The 22,070-nt window shown below is 34.4% G+C and overlaps 2 protein-coding genes across 4 annotated transcripts in view; one reads left to right on the forward strand and one right to left on the reverse strand.

Moving 5' to 3' along the window:
- The first annotated feature begins 869 nt into the window (after positions 1-869).
- LOC125678774 (uncharacterized) overlaps positions 870-22,070 on the forward strand; it is a 40,832-nt gene continuing 19,631 nt past the window's right edge. For 2 of the 3 annotated variants that reach the window (XM_056141058.1, XM_056141059.1), the window contains exons 1-2: positions 870-1,020; positions 2,478-3,325. In XM_056141058.1, coding sequence (XP_055997033.1) covers positions 870-1,020; positions 2,478-3,325 — 999 coding nt within the window. Of the gene's footprint in view, positions 1,021-2,477; positions 4,034-22,070 lie in introns of those variants that run through there. The other variant, XM_056141057.1, reaches the window with a different exon arrangement.
- On the reverse strand, positions 1,018-5,393 carry LOC125653411 (uncharacterized). Its single transcript, XM_056141060.1, has 4 exons — positions 5,179-5,393; positions 4,723-4,956; positions 4,033-4,177; positions 1,018-2,184 (listed from the first exon to the last, which is right to left on the reverse strand). The coding sequence occupies exons 2-4, from the start codon at positions 4,917-4,919 to the stop codon at positions 1,378-1,380; spliced, it is 1,149 nt and encodes a 382-aa protein (XP_055997035.1). The 5' UTR covers positions 4,920-4,956; positions 5,179-5,393; the 3' UTR covers positions 1,018-1,377.

The following is a 22,070-nucleotide window of genomic DNA, read 5'->3' on the forward strand; positions in this document are numbered from 1 at the left end:
TGTTCCTTTTTTCAATTATCAGCATTTTGTCAATGGCCAACCATCTGAGATTCATCCTGATCCAGTGTCTGCAGTCAGTTATGATTGACACCAGCTCGAAAACCACCCACCAAAAGAGGGTCAAGTTCAGAAACGAGAACTACATCTAAGCGACAGATTTTGATGGACACTATTACTGATATGTAAGTTGTAGTGCATGTACATACAACAGGGTGTCAATTTAAGCCACTTTGGGTCTAAAAAATATGGGATTATAAGGAAAACAATTTGCCGTTTATAGGGCAAATATAGGGATTTTACAGCAGATTTATAGGAATAAATAGGGTTTTTATTAAAGAATTTGTATAAAAGTTTATTGTTTCTGCATAGTATGTTTCTGGAGAAGAAATAATATTAAACATAAAGAAAGACAAAATCCTTTCAGATGTGGACAGTTTTCCATCCAACAGACAGTTCTTATACAATGATCATAGTTATTCTCTTCATAACAGTCTAACAGTCTAACTAAATATCAATCTAGCATCAGCTCTCTCTTTTTTGTTTGTTTCTTCTTTTTTTTTTATCATTTTTGAAAATAGGACTGTCATTTTTTTTTTTTTGGATATATAGGGCTTTATAGGAATTTTTATAATGACTGGTAGGGTATATATAAGAACCTTTGAGTTTATAGGAATAAATAGGGACTTGACACCCTGAATTATAACTATATATATATAGTATTGCATGATACATCTGCAAGATAAAGCATTTTGAAGTAAATATTCTCACATTAAAAAAAATGACAACACACGTACAGTGTACTATATTTAAGCAAAACCTTTACCCAGTCTGACAAAAAATTCATCTTTAAAAAAATATTTGTAAGAAAAATGTTTCTTTGTAATCCATATCAAAGGAATCAGCACAATGAAGCTGGCAGTGATGTGTTAAAGGCATCTTCTGAAATCCAACATGTTTCAACGACTGCAACTACAATTTCTCAAGCATCAGCAACAGAAAATGTGAACCCAATTCTTCCTGGTAATTATGTTCTATGATTGAATATTAGTATCAAGGAGCAGTATTTGCAAATGACATGATATCTATGCACCAAAATAAAAAAAAAGTAAATACTTCACTAAAAGTGTAAAGAGAACTTCACTCAACTGAATTTGAATTATCTAGTACATTTATATACAAATTTAAGTGTATGACAGCAAACAGAATTTTATCTCCAAGACTCTCTACATATATTTTCCATACAAAGATGTTAATGACCTGTAAACAAATCTTTCTGTCACACTGAGTCAGTGTTTATTGTGTCCTTGTTGTTATGAGGGCATATTATGTCAGGTACAAACACATTCTTGTTTTCATAGTTGGTGTGGTAAATCAACATTATACATGTAGATCAGAATCGCATTTGTGGATAAATGGCTTAAAATGTTGGACATAAAACTTAGCTAGTTTCTGAACTAACACATCCATAGTAGACTTGTTTGGATAAACTCTTTCTACATATAAGTCTTGTTTGGTATATGTAATGAAGTCACAAAATGGAGCTCCAGTAACTAGAAGCTGTCCTTGGACTTGATACCAGTGGGAATGCTCATGTTTTAAGCTGAAAGTGTCGCCATTTCTTTGGAGGAAGAAATCATTTCTTGTTTCACATGTTTCACTGATGGTCTTGTCTCTGACAGAGTAAGGACATTTAATTTCAATCAAGCCACTTTCAGACTTATCACACACTATGCCATCAGGAGTAGCACCTAGAAATGGTAGTTCTGTGTTTACAATCAATCCTATATCATGAAGGTGGTGTCCGGTTTTCTTAATGTACATTTGCTTGGCAATGTGTTCATTCACTTTACCATATGATGTAGCAGAAGATGTGAAATCATTCTTTTGAAATGTGTTCTTTAAAAATTTCTGGTTTACGTCTTTTTTTCTTCTTATGATTAGTCCGAAATTGGATGCCGTTATTCTCTTACTTCGTTCTGTATGCCATATTTGGTTCAGACTCTGAGATCTTGTTGATTTTTCCAAATTAATTGCATCACTCTGTGTCAAATTCAGCTCAATCCATTCATGTGTAAGGTTTTGAATGCATTCAAGGTCAACGCAGGTATGAAGGGCTTTTGGGAACACAGTACTTCCACAGTTTTCTGCTGCACGGGGTTTTGTAATAGGTAAAATCAATGGTGCCTGAAATTATGCGATAATAAATACATTGCGATAATAAATACATTGTAATGATAGACATGACATATAATGTTGAGGGTTATGTTTAGGATCTCCAATGAGTTGTGATCGGATTTGACTTTCATGGAAAAAGTGTGTTTTCTATCGGGATCCATGTTGAGTTGTATATAATTTATAAATCATGTTTAATGAAAAACCATTCACGATTATTTTTATCATATATGTTTTACATTATTGTACTACCCATGAATACTAAAAAAAAAATAATAATATTAAATTTTCTAAATATATTTCAGGTTGTAATCCACTTGAAATACTGGCCATTATTGCTGACAATACTGCATTAACTGAAGAGAAGGAAAAACTGCTCCGAATTAATTTTGAACTGCAACAACAAGATTCAGGACGATTTGGATATAAAAAACTGAAGGACACTGATTATCAGTATTATACAGGGTTTTCTAAAGACCGGTTCAATGTTTTATACTCATTTTTAGTACCAACAGAAGAAGATCCTATTATATGGAGTAAAACTCTTAAAGGTGCAAAATCGTTGTCAACAAAGGATCAGCTCTTGCTTGTTTTGATAAAACTGAGACAAATCTTTGACTTTAAACATATTTCATATTTGTTTGATATATCTGTGCAAGACTGCAGTGCAATATTCACCCACTGGATTAATTTGATGTTTTTTAGACTAGGTAGTGTAGATATATGGCCTCATCGTGAAGTAATAATCGAAAACATGCCTGAAAATTATAAGAAAGATTTTCCAGACACTTTCGTCATTATTGACTGTACGGAGTTAAAAGTACAAAAGCCCAGTTCTCTCAATCGACAGAGTCAATGTTATTCTGACTATAAGTCATGCACAACTTTGAAAGGACTTGTGGGCATAGATCCAAGGGGGTCTGTAATATTTTCTTCCATGTTATTCTCTGGATCAGTATCTGATAAAGTTATTACAAAGGAAAGTGGCTTCCTTAAAGTATTGTCAGACCTTAAACAATGTGGGAAATTACAAAATGGTGATGGAGTTATGGTGGACAAAGGGTTTAATATTGAAAAGGAAATCGAAGCTATTGGTATTCGACTAAACATTCCACCTTTCGCGTCATGTGCAACACAGATGAAAGCTTCAGAGGTAACAGAAACTGTCAAAATAGCCAAACATCGTGTGCATGTTGAACGGGCTATTGCTCGTATAAAACAGTTTAAAATACTGTCGGGCAAAATTAGTCTTTCTCTTTTTAGTATTGTTGATCAGATATGGTTAACTTGTTGTGTATTGACCAATTTTATGCCATATTTAATTCAAGATAAAGAAAACTGCTAAACTTCATTCACTAAATGTGTTTTGTTGTAAATTTTTATAATATCAACGAGGTTTTCCTACAAATGGATTTTTTTAAATGAATCGATTGCATGTGGAAAATGTAATAATCATTGATATTTACTGTATAATGCTACACCAAAGAAATTTGATATGGATGAAAAGTGAGGATATTTGCAACAATATTTTGAAATTGAAAACTTTAAAATTTACTTCATTTAGTCACAATATGCAGTTTTAGTATAAAACAATCTGACCAACAACAAAAATTTAAAACCTCTGCAGGACTCGAACCCTTGATCTACAGTTCAGCGGTCGATATGCTAAGTTACTCAGCTAGACGATGATTTTTGAAATGAAAAGACAAATATTGCTGATATTTATATTTCATTCCATGTTTTAAAAGGAAGTCAGTCATTGTGATACTGTAGAGTACCTCCTTAAAAAGTTTAATTCATATATTTTGTCTGAATAAAGTTTAATTCATATATTTTGTCTGAATAAAGTTTGTAACTTACATGATAGCTGAGAGGAGATCCTATGTAATGAGCACCGAATGGAGTGTCAACAGTTGGTCCTGCTGCTGTGGATACCAGATAGGAAATTGGGGCTTGTTTAAACTTTTTCAGGATTTCCATATCCATTTCACTGATTTCAGTTTTCCTGAAAATTGTTGAAAATAATTTTGAATGACCATTTAAAAGAACTTTATGTTGTAGCAAGTGTTCAGTGCCAAACACTTGGGCGTGACTTGGCAGCTGTGTAGTTTGGAGTCTTTTGGCTGAGACCTAATTATTACACCTGTAAAAACTTGTTAGAGGTCAGGGGCCCGTTTTACAAAACAACTTGTGGCAAGTCTTGAATTGTATTATACAGTTACTACTTTAAATGAATGAATTAAAACTTTTCTAAGGCTAAATTTTCAATATTTTCTTTTAAAAAAATTTGCATTCGGAGAGAATGATTTACGATAAAGTTGAAAATTTTGTCGTAAGTCTGAAGTTCTTTTGTAAAACATACCCCTGGTGTCCTTGTAGGTGCTTTACAACTAAGTGAGTCTTTTCTACTGAAAAGCCTTAATTTGGCCAAAACATAATTTAAAGACTGTCTCCATGTGAGTGAAATGTAGAATGACAATCAGTCATGCAAAACAATTAGAAAAAAAATTAAGAGAAAACATTGATTGAAAGATGTACACTTTTTTTTACCGTGTGTCCACAAAGGAAGCCACAATTGGCTTTCTTTTTATGTTTAGGTTTGATGGGTTGGAAATGATCATCTGGGACACTGGTTCTGGTTGAATCTTGTCACCTCTTGGCTTATCCCACTGTTGGGGTAGGGAAGTTGATGACAGCATTGAGGGAATTTCAACAAAACCAGAAATCTTCCACTGCTCCAGAATCATGATAACATCTAAGACATGTGCACATTGACCTGCCTCCCTGTAATATGTACCGTGACAACATGACAAAAAATAGAAACCAATCCCCACACCAAATTTGCATAATATACATTTATCAAATTAACAATAGCATTATAATACTACATGTACCACAATACAAAATTATTTTACATGTATATGTGTAGTATAATTATCTAAACAGGCTTTTGGGAAAGGTGTGTACCTGTATTTGGTAAAGATACTGAATCATAGTTACACTGACCTGGTATGTGCACCCTTTAGTTAGCAAGTAACTGGAACCACAAACATTGGTAAAATGCACCGAGTTACTAAAAGGAACAAAAATACAACAAATGAAATTTGAAAAAAAGAATAAGAATAACACTGAGCAACGTTTATGAAATATGAAAAAACTTTTCCGAGTGAGGTTGTTTACAAACGCTCTCTATTTATACTTGAGGCTGATGCACGCATGTACGTAGAGCTATACGCTTCAAGAACAATAATTTAAATAAACAAAAACGTAAAATTGAAATTATAAACAAGTAAAAACTATTTCAATAACTCAAAATAACCGTATACACACCCAGCTTTGCAACTGCAATGTGCATCGTCTAATTTCTTCCCATCAAAGTTGACATCAATGTTGATCTTGTGTGGGTCCTCCGTTTTCCTCTGACTCCGATATACTTCGGCTTTTATTAGCATATTTTCGCGTTCTTGTGCATATAATTTGACTAATTTAACATAGGAATCCTTCATAAACGCGACAGCCCGTTGTTTTTGCCGAAGGGGCGGTGTATGTAACATGTATGATGCGGAAAAATCGTCTGGTATGTCCTTTAACGACATGATCCGCGCCATGTTGTTTATGCGTTTAATGTCGGGCTAGTTACCGTCGTCATGGTGGGCGGGGCTTACACGAAAATCGGCGATCCGCCAATTGTCTATTTTGTAAAAATATTATGCTAAATTGTAGTTCAATTATTCAAATAATTATTTTCTATTAAGGCTTGGATTGAAAAGTTTAATAAAATAGTCCTCTTTGGTTTTGCGAGTTATTTCATTTTCAGTCCACATTTTAAAGAACGGGAACACTTTAAATTTACCACCCTTAAAACACGACCATCATCTAGGTCTAGATCAGAAACTCCACACAGAAAACAACATAAGTCTTACGCAGAAATTGTAAAACAGGGAACCGCAATGAATAATCGAACAAATGGTCCACGTAAAGTGAAACGCAGGGAACCCCCAGTTTCCGAAAATAGAGTATCTTATGGGAGATACAGAAAATTCAATTCAACACCTTTTAATAGCATCCCTTCACAATCGGGAACACAAAAAATGCCTTTGGATCATTTTTAAGGCCAAGGCTGGACACAGAAAAAGAGAAAGAAAAGGGGAACGACTTACCAGAAAAGGTGGAAAGAAAATTAAACGAACCAAAAATCATTAATATTTCTCAAAGGGATTTAAACAACGATGAAATTTAATTACTGGAAACATGGTTTAAAATTTACTTCGACGCCAAAGTCGGACAAAGTGGATCTAATCAAAGACACAGAGGAATTTTGCCGAAAATTACGCCTTAGAGAATTTTTCAAAAATAAATCCAATGATGACGAATCTCTATTGAAAAATAGAAAAGGTTTTAAACCACCATTAAATCGAGATAAACACTTGGAGGATTATATTGCATGTCTCCAAAATTCGGCCAATTCTAATGTAGTTGATAAAAATGTGAAATCCAATATTTCTATCAATCAACAAAAATCAATACAGAGTTTGAGAGGGGATCAATCAATTGTTATTAAAGAAGCGGATAAAGGAGGAGCTATCATAATCATGGACATTGAACATTACAAAGAAATGGTGTTAGATCAGCTCCAAAATGACCAGTTCTACAAGAAACTTCAACAAAATGAAGATCACCGAACTATTTCAAAGATTGAGAAACTTACGAAAAAAATCGATGATAACTTCACCAAAAATGAATTAGACTATCTGACCAATTTTGAAATTAAAACCAGCAACTTCTATGGTTTACCAAAAGTTCATAAATCCACAGAAATCCAAGAAAATATCAAAAACTGTAAAGAAACGTATATCAAAATTCCAAGACCTACTGATCTCAAGTTACGCCCGATAATAGCAGGACCCTCTTGTAGCACACATAGACTGAGCAATCTTCTAGACATTATTTTAAAACCTCTATGTAAGAAAGTGCCGAGCTATGTTCGGGATGATGTGGATTTCTTGAACTACATCCCGAAAACAGTGCAACCAGAAACCATTCTTGTCAGTTTCGATGTTTCCAGTTTATACACAAATATTCCACACGATTTAGGCATAGAAGCAGTAAAGTACTGGATTGAGAAATACCCTACAGAAATTAATGAAAGATTCTCAAAGGACTTTATCATTAAAGGTCTAAAAATTATACTAGAAAATAACCATTTCCAATTTGACGACCAATTTTACCTCCAGACTAAGGGAACTGCAATGGGTACCAAAGTAGCTCCTACTTATGCTACTCTCTTTATGGGATATTTATAGGAAAGGATTTATCATACACTACCGGAAATATTTGATGCAGAATTTGGAAATTACATACATGAAAACTGGAAACGTTACTTAGACGACTGCTTCATTTTCTGGACGAGAAGCAATGAGGATTTACAAAGATTTCATTCAATTTTAAATAATTTACATGAATCAATCCAATTCACAATGGAAGCGAGCACTAAAAATCTACCATTTCTGGATTTATTTATCATAAAAGAGGGCAATCACATTACCACTGATTTATACAGCAAAGAAACGGATACTCATCAATATCTAGATTTTAGATCGTGTCACCCGTCACACACTAAACGTAATATCCCATACAATATGGCCAGACGTATATGCACCATAATTCCAAATTCAACATTACGTAAAAAACGCTTAGAAGAATTAAAGATACATTTGATACGACAGCATTACCCAGAAAACCTTATTGATACTGGAATCCAACAAGCAGAAAAAAATACCTATTTCAGAACTTCGGAAAACCTGCCAAAAAGATACCAAACAGAACAACAATGTGCCTTTCGTCGTTACACACAATCCAAGGAATCACAATATCTTAAATACAGCTAAACGCTTTTTTCCAATTTTGGAACAATCCAACAATATGAAAAATGTGGTGAATTCATCTCAAATTATTAACAGCCGACGTCAGGCACCATGCCTAACAAAACTACTAACTCGAGCCAATTTCTCCCTGAATAAGGTCAAATACGTCAAAAAATGTGGTGACCCACGCTGCGGGACGTGCGAATACATAGAAGAGGGTGATTCCATTACTTTTAAATCCGGGAAAATATTGAAAGTCAACGCCAACATGAACTGTAAATCCGAGAACCTTATTTACTGTGCCACTTGCCCAACTTGTGGAGAAAACTACATAGGACAAACGAACAAACTTAATGCGCGAGTAAGGGTGCGGAACACCCCATGTAGTGAACATTTTGCGGAATGCGGGGGTGGTAAATTTAAAGTGTTCCCGTTCTTTAAAATGTGGACTGAAAATGAAATAACTCGCAAAACCAAAGAGGACTATTTTATTAAACTTTTCAATCCAAGCCTTAATAGAAAATAATTATTTGAATAATTGAACTACAATTTAGCATACTATTTTTACAAAATAGACAATTACCAAACGCTACCGGTTAACGTTATTATGACGTCATAAAGGACTCGTTTAATTGACGTCATAACAAAGACGTTACTAAACAATTTTTGTATACACATTTGAACTGCCTGATGAACCATGTAGACATGGAGAAAGCGTTAGCAGTAAATGATTGTTTTTTATGGAATGTGTCATTCTGATTTTCAATATTTATTTACAACTGTGCCGAATCAACTTCTAATATAAATAAATATATATATATATACAAAGCACTAAAATGACCAACAACACGAACAACCAGATTGTCAAATTTTCGGGACGACCCGTCCCTTCTTCAGGACAAACGAAAAGTATTACATAATGTGGCCAATATCAACAGAGAATAATAATAACAAAAACTACATATAAATACATCTAGCACTACAACTACACTAATCTACAAACGTATTTACAACGCAGAGTACATGTTTTTTTGGTTTTTAGGCTTGCCAATCAATGTTAAAAGCGGAGAGAATTAGGACATGCCTTATTCGTTCAAAGAGCTGATCAAAAATGTACGAAGTGATAAAAATAGACTTATTTAATCTCAAGTGGAACAAGTTAATCATATTACGTTGACAAATAGTAAAGATAACTCGTACCCAGAGAGATTCTATTTTAACTATGCATTAAGAATAAATAATTTATAAAAAATAATAATAAGAAAAACATACAAAAACAAACAAAAACTATGTAAATGAATGAACACTATAAAAATGAAATAGGAAATGAACATAAATTTGAGAGAGAAATGATGTAAATAACAAGTTTGAATAAGTAGACAAAGTAGACCAACTCAAAACAAAAAAAATCAAATAAAAAAACAAAAACAAAAAAAACAATAAAGAATAAATAGCCTAGGAATCAACATCAGACCTTCCCGTACTGATCATGTCTAGGGTAGACGTGCAAAAAATATAGAATCACGGAAACTGATAAATGGGTTTTACATGTAAGCAATCGGTAATGAAACTCAAAGTAATTAAAGGGGGGGGGGGGGCGATTGTAAACAGAATTGAAAAGAAAAACATGTGTTAAAACATTGTCATAGTACCACTGTTAGGGACATAATCAGACGAGTAGGTCTAGATGAAGCTTAAAATCTAGCAGGGATTTAGCCCGTATTCATCCTGGTGAAGTCAGTAGGTTTGTTGATACCATGCAGTTCGAATGACTTCAACCTGTGCATCCAGAATTTTGCCTTCTGCTTTCTTTCGGCATTTGACCAACTTGGGTCATGATCAATAACCACTACTGTCATGTCCTCCCATCAGTGGTTATTGCCATTGAAATGTGTCGCTACTGGCAAATCTTTTTTTTTTGGTTCTGATAGAGGACCGGTGGTTGTTGACCCTTCTGCGAAGGTCTGTTGTTTCTCCTATGTACTGCTTCTGGCATCGCAACTGATGAGATAAATGCACTTATTGTATAATATATATATATATATATATATATATATAAAGCACTAAATAATCACAACTAGGTACTGAAAATTTTCGCCCCAGCCCGGGGTCGAACCGGCGACGTACGGCACCCACCGCCTAGCAAGATTGTCAAACCAGTGCGTAAGTCCACTCGGCTACAACGACTTAAATATATATACCAATAGTTACTTTTCGCAATGATCGGTAAAAGTATAGGTAAAAAATAAAAAAGATACACGAAGACGTTTAGTTAAGCTTTAGCGCTTTCATTTCAAATATTCAGAAGCTTTACATTTAGTAACATAGCGACGTTACGTCACAAACAGCGGAATATATATTATATTACAACAATGGATGTGATTAACAACCCCACATACGTCATTCGAATTTTTAACCAAAACAGTGCTTCGTAAGTGGACTTCTAATTTATCGGGGACACTATGGATGAAAGATTAAGCTAGTTTGTTTTACGGTGTGAAAGACTGTTCAAGATTCACTATTAAGCTACTTTATAGATTTTCATGCAATTTTACTAAATGTTCCATCCGTGCCTATATTATGCCTTTACTTTCATTATTCTAATATATTCACTGGTATTCATGGAAATAGCGTTGAACATTATTACAGAACGCGGAAAATAGCTTTGCTAAATAAAATGGAGGTTAAAGAAAACGAAAATTCTCCCTACACCAGTTTGTACCTTTATGTATCTCTTCCGGGTTATTCTGTCGATATTATCCATAGATTAGAATTGATAATATTGCTCATTCATACTGAAACCAATTTTATGATAACATTTTGAATTTGTTTCCTTCAAATTAGTTTCATAATTTTGAAAATTCAACCAAAACACATAAATTTTACGCGTTGTTCTGGATCCTGTATGTTCATTCATCTTTTTTCTCCCATTTCAATTCTCTTATTACCTCAATACACAATTTATTTCAATTTCACTACGTTTGAGAGCCAAGGTCGGGGATATACTGGGATTTCTCAAGTGAAAAATCTCGTCAGAAAGCTTTTCATACAGTGGACACTTTGCTACAAGTATTTTGCTACAAGGAGTTTTGAAGATGTAAAAGAATTAGTATATATATATGTAAGACTCTAAAGTGCGATGGGACTCCAAAGTGCGATGGTGCACACTCATGCGCCAAAGTGCGATGGTCTGACACGCCAAAGTGCGATGGTGTGACACGCCGAAATCCATTGGTTTGTAAACGACACAGTGTTGTGGTACATACTGTACCAACCGTGTGTTGTTTCACTAAAATATCAGTGCAAAATCCATGCATAAAAAATAAGAAGTTCAACTTATTTCATTACCATTTCGTTGTCGTGTTATTAAACACAAAACTTTCCAACGCGAAATCGTATAGAATGTTTTGCATTATAGCATGTTCCCAGGATTTTTATTTTTTTATTTTTTTATTTTTTTAGATCTACGTGTACGTCACAAGTAATAAATGATCATGAATTAAAGAATGTTTGGGCGAAGAAGATAGTTCGACAACAAATGTACTTTGCCGTTCTCACTATCCTCAACCTCGTATACCTTGCCGTTGCTGTCGTCCGAGTTGCATTTCTTCGGTTTCATTTTGAAAGACGTTAAGAATGACGTCACAATGACGTGACGTCACAAACGCTACTGAACTCCGCACCATATGGACTTTGGCGTGGCCATCGCACTTTGGCATCTGTAACGTTAACAAACCATCGCACTTTGGCGCAGACCATTGCACTTTGGCGTGACCATCGCACTTTGGAACGACCATCGCACTTTAGAGTCTTACATATATACTAAATCTAGTTAGGAAAATGTTAAAGAGAAAAACGGTGGTTGGGTTGTAGAAAGCAGACTCAATGCAGACATTTATCAAAGTTAGGAGTACATGGGGAGTCGGATAAGTTAACACCACAATCGTCTGCAAATACTTAACAAGCGAGAACAAAACAAAAATGATAATATATACACACACCCTTTAAATAAGTTATTCTGTCCGAACCTAAAATCCTAAATTGTGTGATGAGGGGAGCAAAGTTTCATCCTTTATCAATACGATATACGGATTCAATCCATCTGTTGAAGCTTACATATCAACCATCAATCACTAGTCCTATGATATTAAAAGCAGGCAAGGGGGTCATACTTTGCATGTTAAAACAATGGACTTTACATATAAAGGTAACGGACTGTGCATGTAAAGATAAAGGACTGTGCATGTAAAAATAGCAGCAAACGTACGTTATCAGAAAGGAGGGGAATGCTACATACCTGAAAAATTAATATAACAAATAAAACATATGGCCTACTACATTCTCTGATTCACAACTGTACACAATTTGTGGGATGCGTTTAATGATGATGTTGCAGAAATGTATAAAGGACAAGGGACGTTATTGGCCAAATATGGCCGCGTTTCAAAAACTAACAATATTTTGCAGGTAGAAAACCGACAATTTTCTCGTTTCATTCATATATAACATGTACCATTTCTTTTTTATTGAATTTGCGAAAACAGCGTTCAAATATTGCATTGTTAACTCTGACGCCGTCTTCAGACGATCGCTTTTTCGGTACAACGTCATCAACGTTGGGATATTCATTCCTCTGAATCTCATGAAATATCTTTCTAAAAGTTATATATATATATCTATCTATCTATATATATATATATATATATATATATATATATATATATATATATATATATATACACAATAAAAACTGACACGAATGCACTTACATTAACGCCAATCATCCTGGGCGAGATTACATCAGCTTATACGTATAAATTTATTTCAAGTTTTGATTGAATGGTATCATAATGTCATTAACCTACAGATTCAATGTACATGAAAAAGATGCGATTTATATGTAAAATATAATTGTTGTTTAATGATACGTTGGTGTTTTCGGTACACATATATCCGTATGTAGACTTCCCTGCAGACGTTCACATCTTTTTATGAAACGCCCAAATTCTCGACATCCTGTATATAAACACCTGTGTTATTCCTACCACTCGTCGATACATTGTTTCATGGCACGTGCAGCACAATTTCACCAAATAAAAGAAGGGTCATGAACAACGACAATCACATGCCAGTAATTTCAAATTGATAAATAGCAGTTCATAGAAATGTGTACCATAAGCAATGGTTTAATTTTAACATAAGGTTTTCAGTGTAATTAGGAATAGGTGATTAAGGTCAGCTATATACATGTACATGTTTACATTGGAAATGAATTTCATTATGTATTCATCTGTGAAGCAATGTGAGCAAAGAATCAAATTTTTATCACCTAAACAAATAAAAATAAAAAATATCTTTCCTTTTAACAAACCTTTAGAAAACTTTCATTAAGAAAATAATAAAATAAAATGTGGTCCCCTACCTAGAATGCCCATACTTCACATTCATAATAATCCGACTTAACTCGCTTATGAGTCAAGTCATGTTATTGAGATGAATTGAGCAAGACCAAGAAGGATAACTCGTATGCATTCCTATTAGTTTCGCTTCGGTAAATGTCGTCACTTTCCGCAACCCTGGTTGCCACGAAGCATGCGCAAATCCATTGTGTGTGAACTCGTTGATGATCATTGATATTTGCGTCTCAACTGCATGTTGACAATTTTATTCCTATACAGTATTGAACCATTGAACAGTCATTGATCATTGTATATATTCATTGCATTGTACCACTGAACAGTCATTGATACTTGTATGCATTGTATTATTATTAATTTCTCAATTTATCTCAAAGTAAAGCCATGACAAAAACTGCCAAAACATTGTTGCTTTATTCTATCGAAATAACACGTTTTTTTTCTTCCCTAAATTGATAAATACTTTATTACACACATGTATTATTTACTAAATGTATATCAAACAGCTTTTGGTCTTTATATTTTTGTATACCACTGCATAATGGTGATGAGATCCAATAAATTGAATTCAGTACATGTACCGTAGTCTTGAAATATCACAAAGTATAGAGTTGACAACGATTGAAATAAAAATGCAGACGTTTTCTCGTTTATTCAGTGACTCACAAACTTGCGCGTCTTTTGAATGAAAGTTGTAAAACAAACGTACTAGGTTTTGGTCAGTTAAAACATAATACGGGGGTAAAATTCATCTCATCTCCACTAGTAATGGGTTTTGGGTCAACTGTGCCTTTGTGTACAAATAATCTTGGCTAGCGAAGATGGAAAAAAATGCCTAGATAGTCCGCTTGCATTAACATGTATTATGAAGGTGAAATCGAAGAATTATCCAGTAAATCCAATGATGTTGCAGTATATATAGCATGTATTTATTTTATTTTTGACTGAGAAAGAGATAGACAGCTAAGCACGTAACATCGTTTTAGAGGGGGGGGGGGGGGGGGGGGGGGGGGGGAGAGACTAATTCATTAGTCCTAACCCGGACGAGCCGAAAAATTTAACATGTAAAGAAAGCAACATGGGAAATAAAAAAAAAATATATATCAGAATGAAAGGAGATGGATAATTAATCAGAAAGATATTGTCCTTTCAAGATTCTCTCTCTCTCTCTCTCTCTCTCTCTCTCTCTCTCTCTCTCTGTGTGTGTGTGTGTGTGTGTGTGTGTGTGTGTGTGTGTGGTGTGTTGCTTTCATTATCTTATGCATCTAAAGATTAAATTAAAGATTTTAATAATCGATAGCGTATATGAATAAAAGCAAATAATCGTTAAGTTATTTCTGTTTATATTGATATTAGTCTTTTTTTTTTTCATGAACTAGTTGTATTTGACACCGAGGATTTACATCCTTAAATATTGATTACAAGCACGTAGAATCGGAGAGTGTGTAATTTAAAAGCTTGAAAGTTAAGGATTTAGCCTTGTAGCTTGTAGCGACCTACCCACACGGAGGACACAGTGTATCTCCGTGGATTTTCTCTATAATGTCGCACTTTGCATCACCGCAATATTTCCTTTCCAAGGAAAATACTATATAACACAGATTCATACTGGAAAACTGCCGATTTCCGCATTCAGTCTTTTTCAAAATTCATATTGTTTGCAGCCAACAACCGACACCATATTGATAATGAAAGAAGATTATTAATGGATAATCAAACATGCAAAATATAAATCTGGTTGTTGCATGCAAAAGTGTTTGTTTTTAATAAAGTTTATTCATATCTTATCAAAAATCAACAGATTCCGCTAAACGACCCAACTTTAGCGCACAATCATGACGTCATAATAAAATATTACGTCATTTTCATGTAAGTGGGATAATGATTACGTCCTAGATGAGTAAATAAAACAAGTAATTAAGCATGGTATGAAAGTTGAAAAAATAAAGAAATTCTCGGCGGTATATAGCCAATAACGTCCCTTGTCCTTTCTTCCTGTGCATTCTTAGTCTGCTTTTTTGAAAAGATTTAAATATTTATGAAAATATGATAAATTACCTCATGATAATGTTTTCATACTGCATATCTATAACATTTTATATCTATGTTTTCTTATGCATCTATTCATTTCATCATTCTTTTTTCTTAAAAGCATGATGATTGATCCACCACTCCATTTCTACTAAGCGAGAATTATCTGGAATATTATCAAGGAAAATATCAGCGCAATTCACTTCTTTTAAGTTTGTATTAATAACTGTTCTGTATTAGTCTGAGTGCACTCGTAGAAGGATATGAATGTATTTGTAGAATATACCGGGTGTAGACTGGAACTTGAGATCAGTTGGAATACACGACTGAACTACTTTATGACGAACAATGTTGCTTATGATGACGGTATCTATTCCTTTCAGAAGGGCAACATATAGGTCTGAGGCACATGAACTGTTGTTACGTGTATTGGTGCATGTGTTAATGGCGGTATGTATTGATGGCTCGCGGACACGAGAAGGCGTAATATTTCCGAGTTCGATCAACTGTGAATATTTTGGAAATATGTATGATATCACAACATTACAAACACGAAACATTGGATGTCTTTCTGTTGGACAGATGTTATATTCTTATATCCACTATACAAATGTGTATATACCTGTATTCAGAAATGCAGGACGGTATTTTAATAAGTTATGACTTCAAAATATCTCGTGTGGATAAATATTGCAGAGTATATTTCATGACCAATATAGTGCATGTATATATGTATGCGAATGCACACATTTGAATATCGGTTAATTTTGCAGCGAGTGAAAAGATGGGAGGAAGATAATATAAGGCTGGGGTTGAGTGTTGCACCTCTCATATAGTTAAAGCATTGCTTTGATCTAAAAATGTCGATAATTTTATATTAACGATAAAGGATATCAACATTTTTCTGAATTGCAATAGGGTCACTTTTCGACCTACAGTGACCATTCAAAGTCAAATTTGATACCAGTGTATCTTCCGATGCTTTTACAATAGATAAAAACAAGTTATATATATTGATATTGATTGATTGATTGTATCTTGCTTAAGTCTCGTTCGAGAATTTTTCACTCTTACGGAAACGTCACCAAGACCGATGAAGGGCTTCAAATTTAGACCTATGCTCGGTGCTTACGGCCATTGAGCAGTGAGGGTTCTTTAGCGTGCCACACCTACTGTGACACGGGTCATCCGTTTTTAAGGTCATCTCTGAAGACCCGTGACATTCACACCTGATGCCGAGCGTTTGGAGATCGAACTGCCACTACTTGTTTTAACGACTTAGGTTTGTCGCGGCTGTTTATGTAGTAGTTACGTATACCCCATATGATATTGTTGGTTATGTGCAGATACCCGATGGGTTTGGTCATAATGACATCGCTTCTGGCATATGTAGTCGCACAGTAAGTTTGAAGTTTCTCCTTCACAGCTGGTAATATGTTCGTGAGGAGCAAAGATAGGGGCTTGGAAGAGCTCTTACTGGATCCAGCAATGTATCTTTGTTTGTGAGAGTATTATGTAGTTTAGGAATCCGGTATAGTTACGGTAACTCATATTCATTCGATCCATTGACTGGGATATTAAATGTGTCTAAAACGGAAGCATGGTTTGAAAAATTTCATCTTTTGAAAGGGCAGTTGGAGTATAAGTACGATTACCAAAAGTGGAATTAATGCCAAGTTCGTTTAAAATACAGTTGTAATAATGAGCCTTACAAACAAAGACAATGTTGTTACTAGCTTTGTCAGCTGGAACCAAAACATATTCCCCATGTAACCTATCTAATTCTTTTATCACTTTTGGTTTACTAAACACAAAAGGATAGATGGTGCGTACTTTTGTTTTCTTATGTCTAATGTGGAATTTTAATATTCCCTTTAAGCTTTTAACCCATTCTGACATTGTATCAAGTTTTTCTTTTCATATTTAGCCTTTCATCTTGCATAATCTTCGACAGAATTCATATTAGAGATGAAGTTCTGTCGCCAATTAAAAGACCGAGGTTCTCTGTATTTAGGACCTTTTAGAATAAGTGATTTGAGGTCCTCATTTTCAACTATATCAACATCACCAGTAATGACATGTCCAGCTGGACTATAGTTGAAAGAATTCCTTTCTACTCTTTACTTGGGTACTGTCAACCTTGATATGTTATTATAATTAGACTATGTATGTGAATGTATGTATGAATGTTATAATCAGATACTAAAATTTGCAAGTAAAAAAAACCCATCCCCAGTAACGACATGTCCAGCTGGACTATAGTTGAAAGAAGACGAAGAACAAGTACACGTAGGTGGATTAAGTATAAGATGGTCTATGTAAAACTTATACGGTGCCAATTCTGATGCACCAGATGCGCATTTTGACAAATAATGTATATCTAGGCACGACAAAGGGTTTATAGTAAAAAAGTTTGGACGCAATCATAGAAGTATATTTGAAGGAAATATGGATGCAGATTTGAATTTGAAATAAGTTGGAATACACGACTGAACTCTTTTATGACGAAGAATGTTGCTTATATTGACGGCATCTATTCCTCTCTGAAGGACAACGAATAAGTCTGAGGCACATGAACTGTTGTTGCGTGTGTTGGTGCATGTGCTAATGGGGATATGTATTGATGGCTCGTGGACACGAGAAGGCGTAATATTTCCGAGTTCAATCAACTGTGAATATTTTGGAAATATGTATGATATCACAACATTACAAACACGAAACATTGGATGCCTTTATGTTGGACAGATGTTATATTCTTATATCCACTATACAAATATGTATATACCTGTATTCAGAAATGCAGGACGGTATTTTAATAAATTATTACTTCAAAATATCTCATGTGGATGAATATTGCAGAGTACATTTCATGACCAATATAGTGCATGTTTATATTTATGCGAATGCACACATTTGAATATCGGTTAAATTTGCAGCGATTGAAAAGATGGGAGCAAGATGATATAAGCCTGAGGTTGAATGTTGCACCTCTCATGTAGTTAAAGCATTACTTTGACCTAAAAATTTCGATAATTTTTATATTAACGATAAAGGATATCAACAATTTCCTGAATTGCAATAGTATCACTTTTCAACCTACAGCGACAATTAAAAATTAAATTTGATACCAGTGTATCTGCCGATACTTCTACAATAGATAAAAACAAGTTATAGTAATAGATAAACTTATTTTTCAATTGGAATGTGTGTGTGTGTGTGTGTGTGTGTGTTTTAAATGTATGTATATATCTATATCTATCTGTCTATCTATCTTACAACAATTGGAAAACAGTAGAAATTTGATGTGATTAACAACCCTACACTGGACCAACGTCATTTGAATTTTTAACCAAAACCAATGCTTTTTAAGTGCATATCTAGTTTATCGAGGACATTATTTATAAAAGATTATGCTAGTTTGTTTTACGATGTAAAAGACTGTTCAAAATTGACTATTAAGCTACTTTTATTCAAAGATTTTGATACAATTATACTAATGGAACATCTGTGCCGATATAATGGCTTTACTTTCATTATTCTAATATCTTCACTCGTATTCATGAAAATAGCGTGGTATATCATTACAGAACGTGGAAATAGCCTGTCTAAATAAATGGGTGTTAAACAAAATTCTCCCAACACCAAAAAAGTACCTTTACGGAACTCTTCCGGGTCGTAAATTAGGATTGATTATATGGTGTGTCCAGGAGTCGTATGCATAAACATTCTTAAGTCCTTAAGCATATACTTAAGTATGAATTTCTTGCTTAGCAGGTTGAGATTTTACTTAGCATATTGCTTAGCAGATTGCATAAAACTTCTTAACTCTTAAGTATATGCTTAGTATATGCTTAAAGTTAAGCATGGTCTTTACTTGTCTTAAGTTCTTAAGCATATTGCTTAGCAAGAACAAAATGGCTGACAGAAAACAGAGAACATTCAAACCACGAATTAATCCCTTAGAATCAATGACAACAGCAGAACTACAGCACAAATTTAGATTTGATCAGGAAGGAATTGAATTTATAACAGATTTAATTCAAAATGACATTATGCCTTTGACCAACAGAAATCACAGTGTACCTGCAATTGTGCAAGTCATGGTTGCCTTGAGATACTATGCTACAGGTAAGATGCAGCTATGTAGTGGTGACAACTTTGGTCTTCACCAGTCAACGGTTTCAAGAATAATTCAAAGAGTTACTACCGCTCTTGTTCAACCAAATATTGTCAAGCGATTCGTTTCCTTTCCAATGGACCCAGGAACTATTCGAAAGCACCAGGTTGACTTTTTTGCCATTGCTGGTTTCCCTGGCGTGGTTGGGGCGATTGATGGAACTCATGTGAGAATTATAGCTCCCAGTGAACACGAAGTGGAGTATGTCAACCGGAAAAACTTTCACAGTACAAATGTACAGATTGTATGTGATGCCAGTTATAAGATTTTAGACATCGTGGCAAGCTGGCCGGGAGCGACTCACGATGCCAGAATACTGAGGGAGAGTGGTCTATTTCAGCTCTTTCAACGACGTTTATTGCCCGTGAAATGCCATCTTCTCGGTGATAGCGGTTATCCTGGGAAAGACTGGCTGCTGACACCTTTTTTAAATCCACAAGCTGGTCCACAGTCACGGTACAACAGGTAAGGAAATTAGGGCCTAATATATATCGGAGCACTTTGAAAAATAAACACTTATCGCTTATATTACGAGAAATATTCTCATATTCTCTAGCAGCACGCCCATCATGATGAGGACACTGCTGTTCATCCAAATTGTTGGGGTTGCTGCTTTCGGTAAACGGTACCGAGGCATTTCGACCCAGTTTAAATTCGCTCGCCCCATTCTGCATAACAAACATAGATATCATTCATGTTAACTATTACGAAAGATACAAGTCGAATTTTTGTTGCTGACATGCGTGTATCTTTAAAACTTTAGAAAAAACATGGCTTAGGGACTAACATAGAGTACAAAAATAATATATTAAAAAAAAGAAAAAACAAGCATTCATCTGCTGTCCAATTCGGTTTTCTTTTCTTAGTTGTCTGTAATGACTGACTCTCAACACCTTCTCTTTCTGCCATATTTTCAAGGATCAATGCAGATGCAGACGATAAAATCGGATATAACGTCATATAAAACGGCATTTGAGTTTTGGTCTATTTATTTTATTAACCTTGCATAACACAAAAAATTATAGTATTTCATCATTTATTAGCGATACAAGAGAGACTTATCAAGAAAATGTTCAACTCCATGCAATCTGTGTTTACGGTAAAGTCAAAGCGGAAATGACGTTTGGCATAGCAACGATAAACTTAAGCATATTGCGATGTACTTAGCTAAAAACAACTAAGCATGTTGCTTAGAGGTTTTATGCAACGGAACTTAAGAATCTTACTTAACTAAGTATATACTTAAGAAATTTAAGTATATACTTAAGAAAATTCTTAGAATTTTCATGCATACGACTCCAGGGGTCCGTGTTTGCCCAACTATCTATTTTGTGTTGCTTGTAGGAGTTATGATATTGATCACTGTTTGTTATCTTCACCTGTCATTGCTCACTCATACTGAAACCAATTTTATGATAATATTTTGAATTTGTTACTTTCAAATTAGTCTCATAATTTTGAAAATTCAACCAAAACAAGTAAATTTTATGCATTATTTTGGATCCGGTACGTTCATTCATCTTTTTTCTCTCGTTTCAATTTTCTTATTACCTTAATACATAATTTATTTCATTTTTACTATCTTTCAGAGCCAAAATCGCGGAAATACTGTGATCTCTCAAACTAGCACATTGACTACAATAACATTACTATCCGCATAGTGAAACATCTCCTCAGAAAGCCTTCATACAGTGGACACTTTGCAACAAGTATTTCGTTAGTTCACTATTACTGTACGTTTGAAATTAGTGACGTCAGTTAGTACGTCACCAGTTATGATGTGTGTATTGAAAGCAGAACATGTAGGAGGATTCTGTATAAGTCTATATATAGGCACTGTAAAGTTTTGTTTGTAATTAAACAGTATGGATGTAGTAGTACAATTATACTGACACGCAAACTAAACGCATAGGAGATGCTTACTCCTCCTAGGCACCTGATCCCACCTCTGGTATATGCAGGGGTCTGTGTTTGCCCAACGTTTTGTATTGCTTATAGGAGTTATAAGATTGATCATTGTTCGATATCTTCGCCTTTATACTCCAATTTTATGTAATATCTTTTATTATTATACTTTCGTGTAAAATACTTGAATCTGATTGGTCGAAAAGCATCTAAAACATAGCATTTCCCTCTGAGAATAGAAAGCAAACTCTCCAGAGTGAATTATCTACCAACGGGTAACATTACTTGACAACGCGTGATATGGTAAAAATTAGCATATGCCTCAAATTTCTGCGCGTTCGGTTTGCAGTAGATTGTTAGACAACGTCGTTTGAACGTTTGTCATTAACGGAATCAAATGCATTACTTAGTGATGTACTTATTACAATGATAAAGTCACATTGTTTCGCGGATTTTATCTTAGCAAAGATATTCATAACCTACCTTAGCGTACCCGCGTGATTA

The sequence above is a fragment of the Ostrea edulis genome, chromosome 6 (genome assembly GCF_947568905.1).
Source record: "Ostrea edulis chromosome 6, xbOstEdul1.1, whole genome shotgun sequence".
Taxonomy (NCBI): Eukaryota; Metazoa; Mollusca; class Bivalvia; order Ostreida; family Ostreidae; genus Ostrea; species Ostrea edulis.